The sequence below is a fragment of the Ochlerotatus camptorhynchus genome, unplaced genomic scaffold (assembly GCF_037179485.1).
Source record: "Ochlerotatus camptorhynchus isolate MF236.1 unplaced genomic scaffold, CSIRO-AGI_Acam_v1.1 ptg000127l, whole genome shotgun sequence".
Classification (NCBI taxonomy): domain Eukaryota; kingdom Metazoa; phylum Arthropoda; class Insecta; order Diptera; family Culicidae; genus Ochlerotatus; species Ochlerotatus camptorhynchus.
In genome coordinates this window covers 590554-615336 of record NW_027040617.1, presented here as the reverse complement: position 1 = coordinate 615336, position 24783 = coordinate 590554, and the positions used below count along the sequence as shown (strand labels likewise).

General features: G+C 40.5%; 1 protein-coding gene across 1 annotated transcript in view; it reads left to right on the top strand.

Moving 5' to 3' along the window:
- The window catches only part of LOC135700059 (vesicular glutamate transporter 1-like), a 36680-nt gene extending 17270 nt beyond the window's left edge, over positions 1–19410 (top strand). The window contains exons 3-7 of the mRNA XM_065220449.1: positions 3272–3505; positions 3566–4030; positions 4096–4281; positions 4344–4529; positions 18083–19410. Coding sequence (XP_065076521.1) covers positions 3272–3505; positions 3566–4030; positions 4096–4281; positions 4344–4529; positions 18083–18481 — 1470 coding nt within the window. The 3' untranslated portion in view covers positions 18482–19410. The remainder of the gene's footprint in view (positions 1–3271; positions 3506–3565; positions 4031–4095; positions 4282–4343; positions 4530–18082) is intronic.
- The last annotated feature ends 5373 nt before the right edge of the window (positions 19411–24783 follow it).

Sequence of the window (24783 nt, the reverse complement as noted above, 5' to 3'; positions counted from 1 at the left end):
GGATCATGACACCCCTCTCTAAACAGACATCCATCAGCTAGGTTGCAAATACTCATGTCAGCTAAAACAATGTTTTTTTTTTATTATGAAATAATTAGATACTATGATCATATTTTGAATTGGTAAGATACAAGAAGAGGTTGCAAAGAATGTGTTTAACATATTAAACCTGTTTATTTCACTTCAGCGATTTTTCACACACTCACTCACTCACTCACTCACTCACTCACTCACTCACTCACTCACTCACTCACTCACTCACTCACTCACTCACTCACTCACTCACTCACTCACTCACTCACTCACTCACTCACTCACTCACTCACTCACTCACTCACTCAGCGATCAGCAAATCGCTGATTGTGACTCATAGAAAGCAAAATTTACAGGTTTTATGTTACAAACGCATACTTTGTAGCCTCTTCTTGTAACTTACAAGTGAACCATGTCATCATACCATTTTTTTGGTTTTATTATTTCGAAAAACATAATTTTAGCTGAAATGAGTATTTGCAAGCTTGTCCATCAGTAGGCCAATCACACAAACCACACAAACTGATTAATATCGAGCCCTTATGATGATCCCAGCCCCTGGTTAAAATTTAATCAAAGTTTTTTTTCTTGAAGACTGAAAAGCCTATACAAATTATCCATCACTTAAAATAAATTCAAAATTTTGCCTTTAACTACAGAACTGGTTCAAAATGTCATTCAAATCAAATTCTGAAGCGGTTCACGCCGGAACGTAGTGGCTCATTTGGCAACGTATATAACTTGTTATGGTTTTGAAATAGCTGTAGCTGCTTTCAAACGATGTCACTGTAACAAGAAGCGACAACACAAAAATCTTAGAGCCGTTTCGATGATAGGATAACTTTTTGCAAGACTATTTTCAAGCATACAAAATGTCCAAAGGAGTCGAAGAGCTCAGGTCAGGTAATAGTTCTTTCATCTGTATTTGAAATACTTCTATCTATGATACATCCTCCACTATAGTGGCGCCGGTGGTGTAGTGGTAAGTGTGTTAACCTCTCACCCCAGAAGGCCTGGGTTCAATCCCAGTCGGCGTCGCCGGGATGTTCTGAGGCATAAGATCTCTGATCACGCCTTCCTTCGAAAGGAAAGTAAAGACGTTGGTCCCGGTTCATGAGTTGATGGGTCGAAAGGTAGGGTCCAGGTGTGGGAGCTGCCTCCTTGGCGTCGGTAGCATTGGTGCTCAGCACGGAAAACAAGATCGACGGAAAACAAATCAAGGAAAAAAAAATGCTCCACTATATCAATATCAGAATAATACTTAAACCCGAATTATATCAAGACCTTCTTCAATTGATGCAGGGGAATAACTGTCAGTCCGTTCGTAATCGTAAAAGATTACTGCTCTACGCATAAAATGTTATCAAATGTTGTCAAATATGGGGGGCTCGATCATTTTTATTTTTATTTGAGTTCTTGTTTACGCAGACGCTCAATAGATTTTTCATTTGCGTACTGGATAGCACGATCATCTCCATTTTTTTCATCTTCTCAAAGATGTCATGTAGCCTCTGATAAATATAATTGTCATATCTATGGTGATTGTTCATGATTGCAATGATTCGTTTACCTATTAAATAGGTAAGAAGTTTATCTATTACATATGTAAGAAGAAAGAGATTTATCTTTTTAGAGCTGGAACTACTTGTCGTTTTACGGCCATCTTGTATCGAAATGTTCTTTTAACGTTACTTCCAAATAGGAATGAAAAATACTCCAACGCGTAGTTGAACTATTTGAATCAGAGGTTGAAACGGTCTACGTTTTTTACTACACTCGCTTCGTTGTCATGCGCGACAGTCTGTTTGTATTCGTACTCTCATGCGCTACCGTCGTCTCTCTTACACAACACAAACAACAACATTGGAGTAGGAAGAAAATTTTTAAAATAACTATCATATGACATGTGTGATTTCGTTCTAATTCCTTAATTTGGTGTAAATTAAACCATTTCTGATCAGAAATGTTATAACTAGGACATCGTTGCTTACTATTTTCAGAATTCACACAAGCACAACATCAGCAGTTCTTATTATGAGAAAAACTAAAATACATACATTAGTGACGGTCTTCGGTGACAGTGTCGTATGACAGAGCCTCTCATATGACATTTTAGTTTAGTACTGTAATTTGATAGCTTGTTTTGCAAGTGTCGGAAGCAAAGGCTGTCAATTATCACAGAAAATGTGTCGACTACAGTGACTGCTTACAAGACTGAATTGAATATTTGAACATCTCTTGTACAGTTCCAAAGAAAGTAATCACTGTATACTGGCTGCGTAATATCTGAAAAGATTTAAAATATGAGCAGTGCAAGTACAGCAGTGTAAATTTCTGAAGGTCAATTGCTGATTTGAGCACCCCTGGCCAGGGCCACTTTCGCCACCCCCTCACTACGCCCCTGCTCTCCCCTATGCTTTGGATACCCCTGAGAAACCAGTATTTGCCTAACATCCAAGTATATCCTTCTGAAACTGCAGAAACCCTTTAACTTCAAAAAAATTTGATGATTAGAGACTTCTTGACCACAAGCTAATCTTTTGAAATTCAATACATTCCACTAATCTGAGAGCTTCAGAATTCTTCGGCAACCCTTCGAATGTCTGGAGCTGCAGCTATCTTTAAAGCTGTTTGGAACTCTTACAAATTACAATTACGCAGAGAATTCTCAAAACTTCCATCACATCATAACCGTAAAACTTGGGAAAAACTAAAAACTATCAAAACTTCGTGAATTTTTGGTTTTTATACAATATTGTATAATTTAAATTTATAAAATATTAAAACTCTTGGTAGCTCTGATAATCTGAGAAAATTCCACATATTCAAGTGGAAGAAGTCTCGCAACTTAGCACTCTGACATTCTTTTTGGAACTCCAGGAACATTGAGAACGTTAGAATTTTTCCCAAATACTGAGGTGTTTCACTCGAGCACCACGAGCTTCTGAAGCTTTTATCTCGCAATGCATCTTGGATTCTCGGGAGGTTCTGGTATTGCTAGAGCTTCAGCAACGCTGGAAATTGTGAACGGTTTTGATTGACAAGCCCCCGAAGAAAATGCCTAAAAAATATTCAGACTATTCATAACAATCATCAAATATTAATTCTTCTATTTGCTACACAAACATTTTAAGATCTCCTGCAGATTAACACAGCGAGAGCCTCTCATAGCAATGGTTCCGAATGCATCCACTCATTTGAAAACAATACCAACCTCCAATGTTTTCTTCTTTTTCAGACCGTCAAATACAACTGGACCGTTGCCATGGAGAGTGCAATCGACTCATCCTTCTTCTGGGGCTACCTGGTCACACAGGTGCCCGGTGGTTTCCTAGCATCCATGTACCCTGCGAATCGAATCTTCGGAACGGCAATCGCCTGCTCGTCTTTCCTGAACCTGCTGGTACCAGGTGCAATGGCACTCGATCCGATTGCCCTAATCATGGTCCGTGTACTGCAGGGTCTGGTGGAGGTAAGTAGATGCGAGTGGGGTAGTACATAAAGAGTTGTAAACCATCGATTATATCCATAGGGTGTGACGTATCCTGCCTGTCACGGTATCTGGCGCTTCTGGGCTCCCCCACTGGAGCGGTCCCGACTGGCAACGATGGCCTTCAGCGGTTCGTACGCAGGTGTGGTGATAGGTATGCCAATGTCCGGTATCCTGGCTGGGTGGATCAGTTGGCATGCTCCGTTCTTCTTCTACGGGCTGTGCGGTTTGTCGTGGTACTGCTTTTGGCTGTGGTTGTCGTTCGAGAAACCGCGGCAACATCCAAACATCTCCATAAAGGAACTGAAATACATCGAAAAATCGCTAGGAGAATCGGTGTCACTGCCGATGCCGAAGATTTCCACCACTCCCTGGCGAGCGATGGCCACATCGATGCCGGTCTACGCCATCATTGTGGCCAACTTTTGCCGCTCGTGGAACTTTTACCTACTGGTACTGTACCAAAGTGCATATCTTAAGCATTCGTTTCAATTCAAAATTGAAGAGGTAAGAACTCAAACCGTGGTCATCGTCCCTTGAGTTAGGTCTCAATGATGATTTGCAAATTTCAGACTGGTATTTTAGGAGCACTGCCACATCTACTGATGACAATTATTGTACCGTTTGGAGGAATGCTTGCCGATTACCTGCGGAAATCGGGAATTATGACGACAACCAACGTGAGGAAATTGTTCAACTGTGGAGGCTTTGGGTTGGAAGGATTCTTCTTCCTGGTAGTGGCACATTCGACTAGTCCGGTGAGTTGCTTGATCCGCATAGACAAAAATCATTCCAAATAATGAGGGTCAATTTTTCGCAGATGGCAGCCGTGACGGCACTAACGTTAGGTGTAGCCTTCAGTGGGTTCGCCATCTCCGGCTACAACGTGAACCATCTGGATATTGCACCTCGCTACGCCAGTATACTGATGGGAATATCCAACGGCATCGGCACCATCGCCGGTCTTATATGTCCTATAGCGATCGATCATTTAACGAGGGGACAGGTAAGTGAAGTCTACCTTGATGCGAAATTAACTCAATTCCACTCAAGTCAGATGAAACTCATAAACGTCAAATTACATTGCTTGGAAACGCAACTCCCTTATTCTATCCACCCTACTAAGAAGAATCGGACAAAACTCCGTCTTTTGTGCTCCCGTTTTCTACCGTCAAGCTCTTTATTTCCCCGTCCCGATGCATCCCATTTCAGATAAATTAAATTTGTTATGATGTTTTACGCTTGATGATTTTCAACAATAAATCACGAGAGCTTGAAAATGCGAACAGTAGCGACGTCTACCGCTCCCAGTCTCTCCCCTTTCCCGATCTAAACGCCTCATAAATGGAAAATCACAGACTTTGCAATAAAAGCGATCGTCGGAAGCAGCGCCAACCCTCCACCCATCAACTGCCAGGTCTTCCCACTTCATAGAATCGGTGCGACAATAACGCAAAACAGCCGGCGGTGGTTCCGGGGTTGAACGGAATGGAAACCCTACGCTGCTGAGCCTTTCAGCGATTTGGTACTTTTGTGAGAGTTAGATGTGCATATATTTTGCTTTCTCAAACAAGAGTGAAATATTTTCACATGTAAACAGGGTTTGCTTTAGTTGGGTGTGGCAGTTGTTTGACTCCATTCGAGAAATCTGAAGTTGCAACTCAATTTACGATGACCGACTCGCATCCAGTGAGATGAAAGACAACTTGAGATCTGCAAAGCATGTTAAATCAAGCCGACGGGAAAATTGGCCAAGTCATTATGTATTAGATGCTGACGAAATCCAGGATAAGTATATAATAGATTTGTAACAGGTTTTGACGTAGGAATACGTCTTTGATTTCTATATGGAGGTACACTTTGTAAGAACATAAAATGAAACGTGTAACGAAATTATGAAAGAGTTTGAACGTTAATAACTCAGCTGCTCAATTTCAATAATTTTATCATCAATCAATCAGAAATATTTCTACATATTGATAGCTTTCGACTGTTGATATTCAACAAGAAACGATTGAAAAGTGGTAAATGTCAAGCATTGTACAAAATCGTCGAAAAAACTATCAAATCCACCAATTACGTACATGCATATGATGCTTCCCCAACACTGTCATCAGAGAGTCGTTAATAGACCAAACAAGTCAAAGTGTCATTCGCCTCCAATCTTCGGGCGTGTGCAAATAGAAGGCAGTGCTGAGATTCGTGATTGTCATTGGTAGACTTTCGCGCGATATTGACAAAGTTTGTATTCACATAGTCACTGATAGACTCTCATGTTTTGATTAATTACAAAGATTCACCAGGTAACAAAAAGAGTAATTTCGTGCATTCTGAGTCTCATTATTGTTAGCCCAGCAGCTCAGGACATAAATGCTTGTTCATTTTAACGGCTCCAAGTAATTGTTTTGCTCAAGTCATTTAATTTCATTTCAAATTTAATTAGTAAATAAATCTGCTTATGTTCGTCACTGACAGCAGAGACACTAAAAATTGACATGGTTTGCCTTGAGGATGACTGTTAGCTCAAATGAGTGACTAAAGCAAAATTTTGAGTATCGCCGTGTATTGTCGAATTTTTGCGGCACTGATAGGGAGGATGCAATTGCGTAGCATTTTGCAAACTCATCTCCATATTCAGAACCACACGCCCCCAACGAATACACAACATGCTCTCCACAGTTGCAATCTTGTAACCAAACTTGGAAGCAGGGATGCAAGTTTTTTTTTTTTTTCTTTTGGTTTGTTTTTTTCCGTCGATCTTGTTTTCCGTGCTGAGCACCAATGCTACCGACGTGCCAGGAAGGCAGCTCTCACACCTGGACACTACCTATCGACCCATCAACTCATGAACCGGGGACCAACGGCTTTACTTCCCATCCGAAGGAAGGCGTGATCAGAGATGTTATGCCTCAGAGCATCCCGGCGGCGCCGACTGGGATTGTACCCAGGCCTGCTGGGGTGAGAGGTAATCACGCTTACCACTACACCACCGGCGCCGTTAGGGATGCAAGTTATTCTGATCGATTCTCTTCATCGACTTTCTGTTTCGGTAATAACTCGACGGCAGTCTTCACGAAACATAGATGGCGTTGAGCTAGAGTTTCAATTTCTTCAGTGCACGTTCATTGAACGCGCGTGTTACCTTTCGAACTCAAGTGTACTCTGCACATCGAACGTGATACTTCGTACCTGCACGCAAGTGTGAACATTGAGGCTTGCTATGTTGCAACAGGAAGGGCAGACGAAATCTATGAACGCTTCTTATACACCTTTAGCCTACACATCTTTGAGAGTAATAACAGACGAGAGGTGAACAAGCTAGTCTGATTGACTTCAAAGTTCATGGTTCGAGCGTGTGAATTGTTCCATTTTATAATTCTTGTTAATATCATTCATTCTTTCCAACGCCAACGCCTTGAATACGAACGATGTTTTTTAAACGTTGAAGCAAACGATGTGCGGACATAAACGTTGTTGAAGTGTGTGTATGAGAGAATGCTTATGTAATGCACATCAGTGAAGTTGGTGAAGTGGTTGAAACTAGGGTACTGATGTCAATATCGGTGTCATTTCTTGATTTTGTTACTAATAACTTGTACAGACTGTTGTACTACCGTTGTACTTCTTTAAGCTAGTATCTTAAATTGTACCTTTTGAGCTACTCGATTAAAGGAGTACATACAATGGTACTGCTTTGTATGTTTGTCAATGATGTAAGGAATCCGATGTTGTCTGACAAACGGGCGTGCCTTTAGAGGGTGCTGTAACTCTTCGAAGGAACATTTCAATTAAAATCGGTTCCTTGATATGAAAACAAGAATGACCGTATCAAAACCGAATGCTTCATCATTTCTCAATAGTTATGGAGTAAAACGATATGCAGAGGGAACAAAAAGTGGGGAGGGGCCTTACATGATAAGTATGGAAAGATGCGTGACCTAAGAGGGCGGTTATTTTTTTTTTTTTCTTTGGTTTTCCGTGCTGAGCACCAATGCTACCGACGTGCTTGGAAGGCAGCTCCCACACCTGGACCCTACCTATCGACCCATCAACTCATGAACCGGGGACCAACGGCTTTACTTCCCATCCGAAGGAAGGCGTGATCAGAGATGTTATGCCACAGAACATCCCGGCGGCGCCGACTGGGATTGAACCCAGGCCTGCTGGGTTAAGAAGGCGGTTAGCAATTTGAAAATATTGTACACGACATATTTAAAACGTCCTTTGTACTAAACGGCAAAGTTCGTCCACTTTTTTCAAGGTTAAGTAGAAAATTATTAATTAAATTATTTTTTGAACCAAATAATCAAATTCACATCATTGTGAAACACAACATCAAATAACCAGTCGGAGAATTATTTATAGGATTTGTTGAAATTTACTTACGGCAGCAAATTTACTTACGGATAGCACATGATAGCTTCACAATAACAACCGCTTCCGGGGCAATAACTTCCTTCCAATAATAGATATTCGGATGAAAATTAGTTTTCCACTACGCTGAAAATGTATCGCGTTTTCCAGTCACCCAATAACAACGGAAAGCAAAGCTGAGTCCAAAAACTAACGGCGAGTTGCTGCGGTTAAGTTCGAACGTAGTATTTCAAAAGCTGAAGCAAGCGATGTTCGAACGTAAACATTGCATTCATGCTGGGGTGCAAGATCATTTTCCTGAGTGCATGCGTGAACATAGACAGATAAGTGCAAAAGCCTGCTTGCACATCAGTGCTATGCTGCACCTTGAAGACTGCTCGACGGCAAACACATCCATTACTACGTTTGTTGTTCTGGATGATAGAAGAGCATAGCAGAAATAGTGCGCAATAACTATGTGAAGCCATGGTCTTAAAAAGACGTAATCGATGAAGATAATTGACTATCACCCCTCTGCTTCTAAGCCACTTAATTCAGTCGTCTTCATAGCAATGAAAACAAGCATCGCACCGCTTTTGGTTCTTGGGTTACACTTGCTGGTTGTAATTCTGCTGTTCGACATTTTCGAAGGACTACCAAAAAAAAAATTAAATTACACTATTTTCTAGGGACACTGATATTCTGCGGCCTTCCAACCTGTCGCAGACACCAGTTCAACCCCTGTCCAGCAGCAGACGGGCCGAGACTCTTGAGAGTGCCCAATAATTGAACCGAAGAAAATGGGATTGTCCGGTCCGATTTTCCAGCAGTTTTCATGCTGACTACACGGACGATTCCGTCTTTTCCTGGATGGAGCTTTGTTATACGACCCAAAGGCCATTGCGCTGGTGGGAGATTTTCCTCCTTCACAATCACGATCTATCCTACTTGCATTTTAACCGGAGAACTGCAACTCTTCTTGGCTCACGATTGCAATTGGGCGAGATATTCCGGATACCATCGGTTCCAGTAGCGCTGATGCAGCTATTGAGTGCGTTGCCATTGGTCTAGATAATTTTTCGACTCCAGAACAGCTTGGAGATTCGAGCCAACAAGGAAATGGCCTGATGTTAGAACTTCGAAGTCGGCAGAATCGATCGGAATCGGAGTCAAAAGACGAGAAATTAACCACATTTCGATTTGTGCAAGCAAAGTTGTCATCCCAAGTAACAATTATGGTTTTACGATTGTTCTGTAGACCATGATTTAGACTTTAAAACCACGATAAAACTAGCAATGTTACTTGGGATGTGCTCAGGGCATAGTGACGTCTGACCGATTTTTTGCAGAAGATGATGCGTACACGATTTCACGGCCGCCTCCCACAGTCCTCCGAAATGTGGAGCACTTGATAGAATAAACTTCCACTGGATTTCTTGATCCACACACCAGTGGAATATGGTGTCTGGATCAGTGTCATTGGGTTCCAGCATGTCATAGATGCGGACGAGTGAAATCACTGCTCCCTTATAGGCCGTTTCATTGTCAGAATGAAGTTCCTGGATGCGACCACGACGAGCGACAAAGCGACGGAGAGCGGTAAGAAATGCTGGCGTTTAGAGGACTGATACTAGTTTGATATGAACGGCTCTTGTGGTGAAACACACGAAGACCGCAAGATATGCTTTGATCAGTGCTACGCACTGGGAACTTGAGAAATATTGGACCACATTAATCTACCCCACTAATAAAGAATGGACGAGCTGGTACAACACGACGGCTTGGCGCGGAAACATTTGAAGCATCGGTGATAGGTGTAGCTAAAAAGATCTCTCGCTTCAATAACCCAGTCAGCTGGGGTTCAGCATGGAGGAGAGTCTTATGGTAGTGTTCAGAAAGCAAACGGGCCAACGGGTGCCTGGCCGACAGAATGATAGGATGTTTGCTTGCTTCTTGAACATCAGCGTTGGCAAGTCGAACACCGACACGAATAAATCCGCTATCCGCATCGGAGGAGTCTTCACAATTGCTGAGCTGCTGAGATCTGCAAATTCTTCCGAATATAGCTGTTGTTGAGCTAATAGGTACGATCGGAGGCTGTTAGATCAGCTGTTGTTAGATATAGTGATGATTATTTAGCGAACTTCCACACTACAGCATGAATTGAATGAATGTACTTGATGCAGTAGGCAGCTACTCGGTGCAGTGTGGTGTACGAAGAATAGCGGGAGAACAACTGATCGACAAACTGGTTTTCATCGAGAGCTAGTGATACTAGGGTGATCTTCCGTGCTTCTTCAACGGTTGATGAAGATTTTTCTTCCGGAACAGTGGCCAGTGGTTCGAAGGCTGTGACAACCATAGCGGTCCGTTCCACCATCGTGACTGGTTTTGAAGTTCGGTAGGTGTCAAGCCACGAGATAGTTCATCAGCTGGATTTTCAATACCGGCAACGTATCTCTGTCTTCAATTGAATCGTTGATATTCGGTTCGCGACGAAAGTTTTCCACAGTAGTGGAGTCTGACCAGAAGAAGACTTCAGCGGTGAATTTTATCGAGTGTTCTACTTTTTGGAAGAGTCTGCTCGACAGAACTGTGGCGCAGAGTTCAAGTCGAACGATGGAGTGTTTGGTAGCGAGTGGGTCCACCTTTGATTAGACGTTAGAAGTTGTACGATGTCGCTCTCGAATCAGACGTAACAGCATGTCCCGTAGGCTGGCTCTGACGCGTCAGAAATCAAATGTAATTGCATCCGAGGAGCAGCGGCGAAAGAAACGAAGTGGGAAATTCGTAGCTCAGATAGCACGTCAAGCGTTGCATGATATGTTTCCATTCGTCCTGCATCTTCGATGGAAGAGGTCTATCGCAGTAGTATGGATGATCATCGTCAGCTTCCACAGTTGCTGCATAAATATTTTTGTGGTCACGATAACAGAACCAACAAGTCACAGAGGATTGAAGAGCAATATAGGATATCACCTTGCGCTTGGTAAGAATCGGTGTTGCGATTGGCATCTGAAACAAAGCATGTCTGTTTTTGTGTCCCAGATTAATCCCAACGTTGACACCGCTTGACCGCCTTGCAGATTGCGAAAAGGTCGAATTGCTAGATCCTCAGGTGAGACGTCTTACAAAGTTTCCGGTACGTTTGACATCCATTTTCTAATAATTTGGCGCCGTTTTTCGATTGCGGATTCGAGATTGTCCGCACCCGAGAGAAGATCATCCACGTAAAAATCTTCAACTACGGCTTCAACAGCTTCTGGATACTTGTCGCCTTCGTCCTTCGCTAATTGTTGAAGTGTCCATGTTGCCAGAAACGGAGCAGAAGCGGTGCCGTACGTAAGCAGTTCGTACGTGTCGAGAGGATCAGTCGGATTTCTGCAAAACACGATTCGTAGGAAGTGTCCACATCAGGAATGAAGGCAATCACGTGGAAGCGGAATCGAATGGTGATAGTGACGAGATTTTGTTTCACGGCTGGACCAACGAGACGTGTGCCGTTAAGCAATATTCCTGAGGAGGTCTTGCAGGACACGTCGGACACCACACGTGCTTTAGTGGTGGAGCTGCTCTCCTTAAATACCGGTTGGTGTGGCAAGTAGCAGTGCAGAATTTCGCCGTCAACTACATTGAGTTTATGCATGTGACCAAGGTGGAGGTATTCTTCGATGAACGCGTGGTACGTTTGATTTAAGGCGGGATCTCTTTTGAAGCGTCGTTCGAGGCTGTAGAATCAGCGGGTGGCAATTGCTTTAAATTGCGGATCTTCGGACCGAAGAAGGCGAACGACGTACCTTCCTGAGTGAGTTCGGGTGGTATTAGTGGCATGAATATCTTCGCATTCCTTCCCGAGCAGGAGAAAATACCTTATGGATACCAAATTCAGGTATGAAAATAGCATAACTGGCAACCTAAACATGGTATTGACGAGGCTGACATAAGAGGTAAAATACCAAAAACAATACCTCAAAAATGTTCTACGAATAACGAACTAGTAATTAATGTAGTTATTATAATAACTGACGAATAACAGACGCTTTTTTTGATGCCAGAATACCATAGTTTGTTATTTTGAAGGTCTTCTAATACCAATTCAATAACTCTTTTAGGTGTTATTGTCTAAAAACTAAAAGATCACATTTTGTTACTCTGGTATTCATTTGATATTTTACAAAATATTTCGATTACTGAATAATTTCAAAACAAAGTTTTATACCACAAGCATACCAAAATAAGGTATCATACCACATTAAGATATTCATATGTTATCGGTTAGTAATCGGTTCCTGCTCGGGTTTCCTCAGTGGAATACGTCGGGCCATGATCGACGGTTTGTAGCTCCCATAAACGTTGAATTGCTGAATCGAGAGATCGGTCGACGGTTGATAGGTCCAGACTGGTGGTACGATAGATGTTTTCCCAGAAGCAGATTGACAAACGGACCGGTGTGGATTTCATGATAGCAGTCTCCACCGATAATGATGTCGATCATGCCCGGAATGTTGAAATGCGGATCGGCTAGCAGAACATTTGGCATGTTCCATGTAGCAGTATTGATAGAGATTGTTGGTAGATTAGCGGTTGGCTTCTTCATTATTAGAAATTCGAGTGTGGTAGAATAGGAGCTTGTTCGTGACTTGATCGTGGCAATTGGATTCTCCAATTCCAGCAACGGAAATTTCCAAGGAAGCTTGACGGGTGGCCAGTGCGTTTGCCAGTTTCTTCATCGCTGCTGAATCGAGTAGGGCTCTAATACGAATTTCTTTTCCGTTATTGTCGACGATGGTCAGAACAACCATTTCCACTAGGACCGTACTATAGCGTGATTGAACAAAGAGGTTCACTTCAGGTGGATTTGACGATGCAGTGGTTCCCAAGTTCCTCAGAATTCGACGAGTTGGCAGAAGTCGGTTTGGTTGCAGGATTCGGTGTGATCTTTGGAGGAGCAGCTTGGTCATGCAGCACCGTGTAGTGCCTAACCTGACACGTGCTGCACGAGAACTTAGATTTGCAGATCTTTGCTTGATGATTTGGGCGAAAGCAGTTCCAACAAAAGCATCGCTAAGGTTGGCGAACGTTGGACATTGATAGAGTTGGTGCTTCTGTGAGCAGGCATGGCATTGTAAAGCGTTTGAATTGGATTCATGCGTTGCAGCCAATGGACTTGACGGAAGCTGATTTCTTCGGAATTGCGCCGGCCACCTTTATGGTAGCCCCTTGGGAACGATGCTGTAGATCACTGGAAACTGACGAGTTGCATGCTCCCAGGAACGCAGCGTGGATGCATCGAGCTTGTTACAGAGGATGAAGGTGAGTGGAGTGTCCCAGTGCTTTATAGGCTCACAGAGTTTGCCCAAAGCCTTGACGTGCCGCTGAAAGTCGTCGACTAGAGTATTCAGCTCCTGTGCCGAATCACACTTCATCAACGGTCCAATCCTCCAAGGAGTCATTGAGGAATCGTATATCGTAATAGCTTTTCATTAAGGCAATCACGCATAGTTGTCCACTTGAATATCAATACTCTCAAACGGCTTTTTGGCATCTCCTTCTAACGACTGCATCAGGTATTGAAGCTTGTTTACAGTCGGAATTTCATCGTTGCTGTGGATTATGGAGAGGAAATTATCTCGGAACGATATCCAGCGTGATTCTTCCCCACTAAACTTCGGAAGGTCGATTTTTGGCAGACGATAATGGAAGATAATTGAGTTGTGGACCGAAGCGAAGGAAGGTTACATCGTAGAGCTTAGAAGAGGATGATTTCGTTCCCGTTTAGACAGCAGAAAGCCCTTCACCCTGCATAAGCGATTTTCAAAACCAAAGTTGTTATACTGGGATAGACCAACAAGCCAGTGTCATTGGATTCAGGTTTAATTGGGAACTACGCCGCTAGAGGTGCTTCACTTTTATGTTGCTTATGACGGGCACTATAATATTTTGATCATAGGTCCAACATAGAATATTTCGTGATCCTGGCCATATAGAAAGTTACTGTCTTCAGCAAAGTTGTTCAAGTGACCAAATCTTTTCGGATGGTGGCCATATTAGTTCAGAACTCTCTCACTACGCAGCGCTAGTGTGCATGCGAACTTCCTACATAAACTGTATCTCGAGAGCCTGGCCATATAGAACGTTGCTGTCTTCAGCAAGTTGTTCAGGTGACCAAGTCCTTTCGGATGATGGTCATATTATTTATGAACTCTCTCACTACGCAGCGCTATTGTGTACATGAACTTCCTTAATATGTTATTTCTGGAAAGCTTGTCCATATAAGATGTTGCTGTGCAATGTGAGGACACGAAACGAAATAGGGATGACGTGTAGAGAGGCTGTAAATCGATTTTGGACGCCATTTTGAAATCCAATATGGCGGTCATCGATTCAAGAAAAACTGTCAAATACGCTACAATATGGGTATTTTCGGAAAAGGGGTGACGTGTAGAAGCTGGAAATCGATGCCAGACGCAATTTTGGAATCCAAGATAGCGGCCATCGGTTCAAGAAAAACTGTCAAATACCCTATAATATGGGTATTTCCGGAAAGGCGACGACGTGTAGAGGCTGTAAATCGATGCCAGATGCCATTTTGTAACCCAAAATGGTAACAATCGGTTCGAGAAAAACTGTATAGCTCTATATATTTAAACAAATGAGATCATCCACCACAGCCTCTATTAGTGAAAATCCCATAAGCTGTCTGTTTCCTTATTCGCGGATAGCCCGGCAAAAAGGACCCGGCCATAAGGGATACCGTTAAAAAGGAATCCGGCAATAAGGATTTCTGACTGTAAGTGGGATTCATCATCTGGGGATGTTAGTGGAGACCGCATGAACCGAGGATGCGATATACCTAGCTGCAGTCCAATGCAAGAAAATTGGAGACCGAAAAATGAGGAGTGTATTAGTGAGTGAAATTAATTATGTCGAAAAAAATTGGAAAAAGGTTGCCGAATAGACTCAAACCACAAACGTTTCGATTCCTGTACTTTCTCGCTTACGAAGCGCTCCTCTCATACTCAACTTCGTATGATTTTTCTACTTGAGAGATTCGAGTCAAGTGTGTGCGTCGTTCTACTATGTTATAAATAAAAATATTACTGGTATAGTCAAAAGCGTAGATAGAACACAAAATAAAAAAAAAGACAAAAAACCATTACATTGCCTGCAAGATCAACTTCTAACTAACATTCATTGTAATAATTTTTTGGTTTGCGTGTACGAATCGCGGATCCGCTAGAATGCCACCCCGTGTATTCAATTCAATTGACACGCACTTCACCGTGGGATTGGGTATCACAAGTTTACGGAACAGTCCATAAAATCACTCACGCACTACGACCGACGGAACATCTCGGTTTGTTCACAAACTGTGGATCGTTTCGGATCTGTACGATGAAATTAGATTGCCTTGCACTGTGCCACACTTCATTACTTTCGTCAACGATGGACGAAAACAGGCTAGCTACCGAATGCTCCTGCTATTTATTGGCAACTAATTTTAGATATAAGAGTTGGTTGTTGATTTTCCTACGGATCGATAGAAGAGGTTTCCTACAGTGATCACGTATGATTGTTGTGTCGGTTAGAATTCAATTGTGTTCAATCTAAATTAATATTACACAAGTAACCAACAAGCTCGCTAATCGCCCTTTTTGAAATATAATGCTGATATACGGCTGATATAGAGTTGTAAAGCCTTATAACAACCTTATATTGCAAAAAGGGCGATAAGAGTGCTATTAACGGGCATGGTGGTTACTTGGGTAATTAATATTTACAAATTCCATAAAAAGTGAACTATTTACATACTCATGATCAGTGTACTAGGATTGGGCGATCTTCAGAGAAAGATCGATCTTGATGAATCGATCTTATATTTGGCTTTAGAATCGATCCACTGATTAAATCGGTACCAAAGAATCGATCTTTGGTAGATCGATCTTTTGATTTTTTGTGATACGCTTGACTTTTTAATAATTATTATAGCACTGCAAAAACTATTTCTGTTCGCCACGAGGGTGATGATGGATTTTTAATATTTTATTTTATAGTAGATTAATTAAAAAAAAAAGTAGTCTACAAAGGTTTGAGCCTCGCGCGCGTATTACGGATATAGAGGACTGAATTTAACATTTGATAAAAAAAAAAAAAAATGCAATTTTGAAGCTTATTTGAAAGATACCTTGAGTTAGTAGTAAGTTTTCTGGCAAATGTTAGGGGTTCGTGAGCATTCCTGACATTGCTGAAAATTATGATAGCATCAGATTGCGGGGTTACTAGTGTAATAGGATGCTTTGTTGATTGTTCATTAACTCTTGATTGCTTGTAATACTTATGAATATTTTAGGTGGACAAAAAGGCGAACTAAGAGGTGGACGCCTGAGCTTTTCCACATTTATATCGCTGTGAAGCAACTGTAAACTTTAGAGGGAATTTATATCTGTAACTGAAACCAGTTCGATTTTGTTTGCCAACCTGGTTAAAATGTCATATTCAATTATCTTAAAGATAAATCGTCCAGCTCAAACCTTTGTAGGGGTAAGAGGTGGGACCATCATCATCATTTACGTTGGTACCCCAAGGAATTCTTTCCTTTATAATATTCAATTAAATCACCGGCCAGAAATTTTTCTTTGAATAAAATGCCCGCAAATCAACTAGCAAACGAAAACAAAGAAGAAATGAATGTCACACTTGCTCACTGGCAATGTGTGTGTCAATTCAGTTCGATTGCCACGGAGATACAGAATGATTCATTAATGATTGAAGTTGCTGTATTCGTAAATATTGGGAATGTAAATAGTGACGTCATTGTAATCCAGCTAATAACATAGGGAGCGATGCTGATGTTGACGTTACGTTTGTTAAATTTACCACGAAGTCTGGGGTTGGAGTAAATCGTTTTTTTTTTCGATGTAAATGCTCTTAAAAAATTGAACACATATTTTTTATTGACGATCGAAAAGATCGAATGAAAAAATCGATTTTTCGATCTTTTCGTGGACAAAGAATCGATCCGAAAAATCGGTAATCGGGTTGAAAAAGATTGCTCTTCCAAAGATCGATCCAAGATCGCCCAATCCTACAGTATACCTTCCGTAATTACCTTTCATTTGATATTATCGGTCCAGTGGTTCAAAAATTACAAAATTTAAAAAAAAAGCCTCTAAAATTTTGCGATAAGGAACAGATTTTTACGAAATTCTGAAAAACACTGTGTCGTTTTGCTATGGAATGGTTGCAAATACATCTTATCTACAGCTAACCACGTTCAAAGCAAAGGAATGTTATGTACTAAGTATGTGAAACTACGATAGAAATCATTCCATATCGTCACAGATTTTAACTGATAATACATTGGAATCAATGGAATAAATAAATCTTCTGACATATTTATATTATCCGATAGGTTGAATCCAGAACCGCATGCCAATTTATTTCAGTATTTTCTAATATTGCATCGAAATAAATTTGGTAAAGAATTAATAAAATCTAAATTGATGATGGCTCACTAACCCTATCGGAATAGGGGAAAAGAAGCTAGTTGCCCGGTTGCCAAGGATAGGATATTCCACATTGTTACCATGTTTCACATTCTTTCCACATGCTCCATTGTTCAGTGTTTTGTGGCCATCGCAACGCACTTGGAAACCAGCATCATTTTAGATGAACAGAATGAAAACGTTCTTTGTAGGGTTGCACAACATCCTTCCTTTCGTATTCTCTTCCCCTCCTCCGTACCATCGTTGGTATCAGAAACCGACAGTGAGCATGCATAAGGGCGTATACGCGATGATCGATTCTCTTCATCGTTTTTCTCTTTGCATTGCTCCAGCTAAGCGAAACAATTTTTTAGAATTTGTTCAATGCAGAGTTTTAACAGGTTGTACTGGCTATCGTACCGATAAACGTTAAATCTAGCGAGTTAATAACAAAAGAGAAAATCGATGAAGAGAATCGATCATCGCGTATACGCCCTTATGAATGCTCACTGTCGAAACATTCGTTCGTTCTGTAAAGCACTGACTGATGGCATCGCAATTCCACACAGTTGGCATGAAGCCATGTGAATGTCTCAGTCTATCAACAAGTAACAGATTTATGAGTTATGTGAAGAATGCCTTCCCTGTCCTAATGGGGTTCCGTTTGATGGGGGGATGATCTGAGAGTTTTATTTAATTGATTGCCGTTCTTTACTTCCAGCCCAAATCCTGCTGGTCGACGGTGTTTATGATAGCAGCCTCGGTACATATGGTGGGTATCACCTTCTACGGAATATTTGCCTCCGGAGAGCTGCAACCGTGGGCAGAACCGACGATCGAAGAGCAGAAAGCCTGGGATCCGGTAGCCTCGGGGTACGAAAAGGAAACGACATTCAACGATCCCTCTGGCGGCGGAGGAGCAGCAGTTGGAGCACTAGGTCCAGCAGCCGCCATGGATCCTTCGGCACAAATCAACAGCACCAAAACCGTAAGCTACGGTGCCGTATCGCACGTGGCTGGCAATCCGTTTGCCTATCCCAATGTGATTAGCGAAGAACCGGTGCAACCGGAAGCCAAGGACTCCTACTTACACGGCAATCCGGCCGAGCGTTCGTATTGACCTGCTCGATTCAAGAAAACCGTAACGTTCAGTTTGAATTAGGTAGTGTCGATAGGATCTTGCGAACACATCAGAGCGACGCAACGCAATCCAAGTTTTGCTTCGTTTATTGTGATCTTAGGTAGAATACCGTTTCCGTACAAGTTTCACTGTGGAACGAATTATCTGTGTTAAAAAATATCGACGAAGGTGGGATGGGCGTCGAATTAAAATAGCAACAAAAGTGAACTGTTCAGTATTTCATGGTAAAATATCAAAACATAACTCTATTTCAGGTGATGGCTCGACTAATATCGTGGAAAGAATGGAAAAATTAACCCTGCTTAAGCAATTACAATTTAGATAGTACTAACAAATACTTGAGCAACTGATGGTGTAAGATCAAGATTATTTTAGTGAAACCAGAACTATATTCAAATCAATCAATTCAAATCGGTTACTTGAAAATAAAATTGTAAATATTACTGTGAAATAAGAATATGGCGAAGCTTGTTAAGCATTATAGCGCAGAGCATTTGTTAATCCAAAGCACGAGTAATGCTTGTATTAGGCGAGAATATATATTAATCATTACCAATGATAGGGTTAAGTTAGTGTACAATAGTCCGGTGTTCTAGTTTTAACCGTCATAGCATCCCATTACTTCCACAAATCGAAAGGTGAAGATCCGGAAGAGTAAGTAATGTCTATTGTAACTCAAGAAAGTATGCTTTCGGTTTTGTAAAATACGCGAATTTCTTTCAACTAAAAGAGTCAATTTTACACTTGTACACTGTAGAAACATAGCTATCGATAATGACGGAAGGAAATGGTAGGTATGAAGCAGCCGGAACCGACAGCCTGTACTGCACAATTGTACTGAAAATTTAATCCTGATGAATGTTGGTGAATGATAGCGTCTATAATGGAAAATCCTGTAGAACGGGAGCGAGAAGTGGTAGTAATTTCCATTTAATTCCACTGCCTTAATTAAGGTAATGGGATTAAATAAAAAAAACTACCAATCCTTCCCTCCTTCTTTATCAAGGTAAATTTAGTTTATGGTTAAGAGCTGAGGGGTTCAGATGATGATTCATTTTAAAAGCTGCAGTATTTGTAACGGAATTTTTTACAATTAATAACTGTTGAACTGTTTTTAATATGTTTTTTTTTTCCTTTCTTCATAATACGTTTAAGAAGTGCACAATTTATTGATATTTTTAGATGAAATCACAATTTTGATGAATAATCCAAAAATATATTCTGTGAAAATGAAGAAATCTTCATTAATTTTTCATCAATGACAAAGAATCACTTGGTAACAAGAATTGTAATTTTGTGCTTTCTCTTCACATTGTTGTTATCTAGGCAGTTGCGAACGTAGCTGCTACACTGCAAAATATTCCGAATTTTAATTGTGATGTGAAACATTCATTCTGAAAAGCTTGTATTTAATTTCATGCAAACGAGCATCTTGTAAGCAATGTTGTTTACAAAGATAGGCTTTTGAATACAGAATTTGCAAAATTTCATGAAATGTCACACGATTTATAATGTATACTTATATGTGCATACACTGCCTAATTGATTTAATTTCGATGATGTGACACAAAAACTGCACATGTTCGTCACTGACTACATTGTCACACGGTCAATGACACGAGAAAGTGAAGAAAGGTGTTTTGTCAATATCACCGTAAATGGTCGATATTTTTCAGCACTGCTTTAGTGCATGTGTTATTTTGAATCCTTAAAGCAATTCGAATTGCAAGGCTAATTCTGCATAAACATAACTGAACCCAAATAAGCTCAGCTCTAGAATAATGTTGCCTAAAAGAAAGTGAATGCAATGGTGGGATGTATGAGTGATGTGAGATGTCATATAATTTTCTTTATTCTTTCCCACCGGAAGCGGTTGATTTGATTCCAGGTTCGATCTAGATGTTTTTCCCGGAAGGAAATTTCTCGACTTCCCTGGGTACATAATACACAAATGTATGCATTAATTGGCATTTAAAACTCCTAATTAATAACTGTGGAAGTGCCCCGTAACGTGGGTAGATCACCTTTTCGTGGTACGTTACGGGATGTAAGATCTACCAGCGATTCCTAGTCCCGACTACTTCAAACTAGGGGAACAGGATTTTTCAGTAACCAAAGGAACATATCTTAGTCCTTGTTAGTTTTTATGCCTTGTTGATAGTGACAAGACTCGGCTTTGGCCACCGAGGATGACCTAGAAACAAGAAAAAAAATGAGTTAGTCTTCATCTATGTGGTTCCTAATCTTCTATTCGTTGTTCTCTAGTTTGAAGTGGTTAAGACAAGGGTTCTGATGCATGGTCTTTATGGGTGTCATTGCTTATTTTTGTTGCTAAGGAATCCAATTTTGACTGACAAAGGGGCGCGCCTTTGAAGAGTATTCCTACACTCCGAAAGGTATAAATAGCGGGACCTTTCAATTAGAGTCGGATCTTTGGGATAGATGCAAGTATGACAACTGTAAAAAAAATCAATTACTTCATCATTTCTCAATAGTGATGGAGTAATACGACATGCACTAAACTAAGGACACGGGATATACTACAATAGATCAAATTACTGGTCGCAGTGGTGTTAGGTCCCGTACAGAGGAAAAATAAAAAAAAAACTGGGGAAGTGCTTCAAAGAAAACTAAAGAGTAAAAGCGTCAAAGGCAGGAAGAAGCAGAAGAAGATATTATCTGTTCATCTACTCAACGCACACGGCAGACCTTTTAAAAGCGATTATTGCGTGTCCTTTGCAGAGCCGAGGATTCTGATTCACTATACAAAACATCTGAAAATAACTAGAGTCAAAAGGTACAACACAATAAACACTTTATCTTCCGCAATCCAATAAGCTCCTATATTAGAACGGGATCTACTTCCAGTGGTTTCATTGTATGGCAGTATCGACAACGGCAAAGCGCTTTCGAACGCAATGCAGCAACGGACACAAAATGTGTACATCACTCACACACTCATCACGAAACGGTTGCTTTCCAAAGTCGACGACGCATCGACCGAAAGAACTGCCGATAAAGAACAATGAGGACGACTACACAATGGTTGCTGCTGAGTTAACAGACGATCGCTTGACACACATCGAGAGTGGCTTGCTTCTATCAACAGCCGAGTGAACACTAACGGGGTGATTTGAAAGCGACACAAAACTGGTTTGAGTCTATGGTAAAGGGGAAACCTTGCGGGAAAGAAATAAAACGGAAACGGCAAAAAAGTGATATTTCGAATTGCGTTGGGGTTTGGTGAACTTGACGAAAGTTCTATGAACATTTCGAAAATTCTATGTACACCTTGAAAGTTCAATATACTGTTCAGCCGGCCCTTTCATCAGCAGAGGCGGCGTGGAAGGCATTTTTGTCTTGGCGCGGTGACGGCTTAGCGGCGACTTAGACTTTAATTCAAACCAGAATATTGCATAACTGTATGTGTGCATTTTTAAAAAGTTGCCAGAAATATCGTTGAACGTTTCGGAATATCATGGAATCTGGTAGATTTTATAGTAATTATCGAGTACTTTTTCAAAAGGGCCTAAGTATCAAATGTAAATCACTCGATATTGCCCTTCTATCATTGAATGTACAAAAACGATTTAAATTTACTCCAAATTGACCAATATACAGTTTAGAATGATGGGCGAGGTAAAGGCTGATTTTCCAAAGGTGAGACATGGAAAACCAAGCTAAGGTAATAAGTATGAGCACCAGCAATTTTTCCGTTGTTGGGTACTCTATTCTGAAGTCTGTGAAAGGGAATATAGATGATGTAGAACAAAACCCACAATGTAACACTCTTTAATTAAGTCATTGAGAAAAAAAAGTCCAGTATAACGTATCCAAAGTACAACTTAATGAGTCAAAACGTTCTATGTGGATTTTCTTCACATTGTAGTACGTAATTCAAAATAAAAGTGCAATTTATCCATTCCTGCTGAATGTTTACCGTTATTTTTCAAAGACTACGGCAAAAATAGTTTTGTTAGTTTTTCAAAATACGGCGGAAATGTTACATTGGTCCTTTTGAAAAAAACAAAGTACTCGAGAATTGTAATGATCCTGAATTAAATAGCTTTATCAATTATGGCACGGTATTATCAAACATAAGACGATGGGTTCAATTAACAGCCATCCAACGCCAAATTCAATTGGATGGATTTACTACATTATATGGGGAGTCTGACCACTTGCTCAGGGGTACCTGCAATACGTGTGGATATGGACAATGTAGCTTTGGATACTCATTAAGGGCTGTCCATAAACTACGTAGACATGTTAGGGGGAGGGGTTGTGAATTATCCACGGCTCATACAAATTTAAAAAAAAATTTATGGACAGTTGTCTACGCAGAGGGAAGGGAGGTCAAGAATCCCAAAAAACTGTCTACGTAGTTAATGAACAGCCTCTTATGACTTCCATTAATTAGTATTAGAAGTTCTATTACCTGCTCGGATATTCTAAGATCATCTCGGAGGTTCTACGAGAATCTCTGAAGTTTTATGGGTACCATGAAAGTTCTATGAACAACTCTATGAAGTTCTGTGAACTGCTAGGAAAATCTGTAACCGCTTATGAAGGTCTCAGGTTCTCGAAAAACCTGTCAACTGCACGGAACTTCTATGAAATGGCCGGAAGTTCTAGGGACATCTCGAAAGTGCTATGATCATCTCGAAAGTAGCATTTAAGTCTTGCTAGTTCTATAAACCGCTCAGAAATTCAATGAGAGATGTGTTTTTAATAAAGACAACATCTTGAAAGATCTATGAACAGCTGGGACATTCTATTAACATCTCTGAAGTTCTATGAACTGCTCAAAAAGTCTGAAACATCTTGGAAGTTCCATCAAAATCTCGAAAGTGCTATGATCATCTCGCAAGTCCAATGAACACCACGGAAGTTCACACTGTTCAGAAGCATATTGTCAGCTAGTCAGATATTTTTCTGAAGATCCTCAAAAGATCAACAATTCAAGTCACGTCTCTCATATATTTTTTAAAGATATCAGGTTGACCAGCAATTATTCCCAACTGAAGCAAAGACCTTCATAAAGTCCTTTGGACATTTTTTAAAGACTGCAGGTTGACCAAGAACTGTTTTCAAAGATATAAGGTTTATCAGGCAATATTTCAAAGAACTTCAGAAGATTAAAGATCAAATATTTTTTCAAGACTTCAGGTTGGTCATGTATTATTCTGAAGATCTTCAACTATTCATTACTGCACATAACGTCTCTCAGATATTTTCTTATAGATAGCAGGTTAATCAGGAATTATTCCAAAGACCTTCAGTTGATCAAAGATCTCCATAGAGTCCTTTGAAGGTTTTTCAAGACTTCAGCTTGACCATGTATTATCCGGAAGATCTCCAACATTCCATAATTACAAATTATGTCTCCCGGACAATCTTGCAAGATATCAGGCTCATAATAAATAATTCCAAAAACCTTGACTGCCTATAAAAGCATAACAGTCCCCATTAATGCACATAACGTCTCTCGGATATTTTCTTATAGATAGCAGGTTAATCAGGAATTATTCCAAAGACCTTCAGTTGATCAAAGATCTACATAGAGTCCTTTGGAAGGTTTTTCAAGACTTCAGCTTGACCATGTATTATCCGGAAGATCTCCAACATTCCATAATTACAAATTATGTCTCCCGGACAATCTTGCAAGATATCAGGCTCATAATAAATAATTCCAAAAACCTTGACTGCCTATAAAAGCATAACAGTCCCATATTGAATAAGTTATCCATTAGAATCGGCTGTTAACTATCTGTATGTTACACTATGCACTAAAAGTCAGATGTATTGTTCTTTTCTGAATGATGTTCTTATGCTGTGAATTTTCAAAACTTGTTTATCCCATTCATAAGAGTCTACGGATATATAAATTTTCAACAGCGTTTTTGTCGGCTTGCTATTTTTCCAGATGGGACTGATGAGATTTCATGATCAGTTGTCTTTTGGATACATTTTGATTACGATTCTGATTAACGGCTTTTGAGTGAGTAGTAATGATTTTGGTTATGGAAATGTTAGAAGCTGCTGAGATATTATCTCAAAATACCAGGTTCATCAAAAATTATTTCAAAGGCCTTGAGTTCATCAAAGATCTCCATAAACATCCTTTGGATATTTTTTCAAGACTTTCAAGGTTGATCGTGAATTATTCAAAACCACTAGCCTTTATTTACTGCAGTAACATATGTCACTGTCAACAGAAAACAGTAGAAGATCAAGAATTACGCTTAAGATCTCCAACTGTCGAACAATTCAAAACTTGT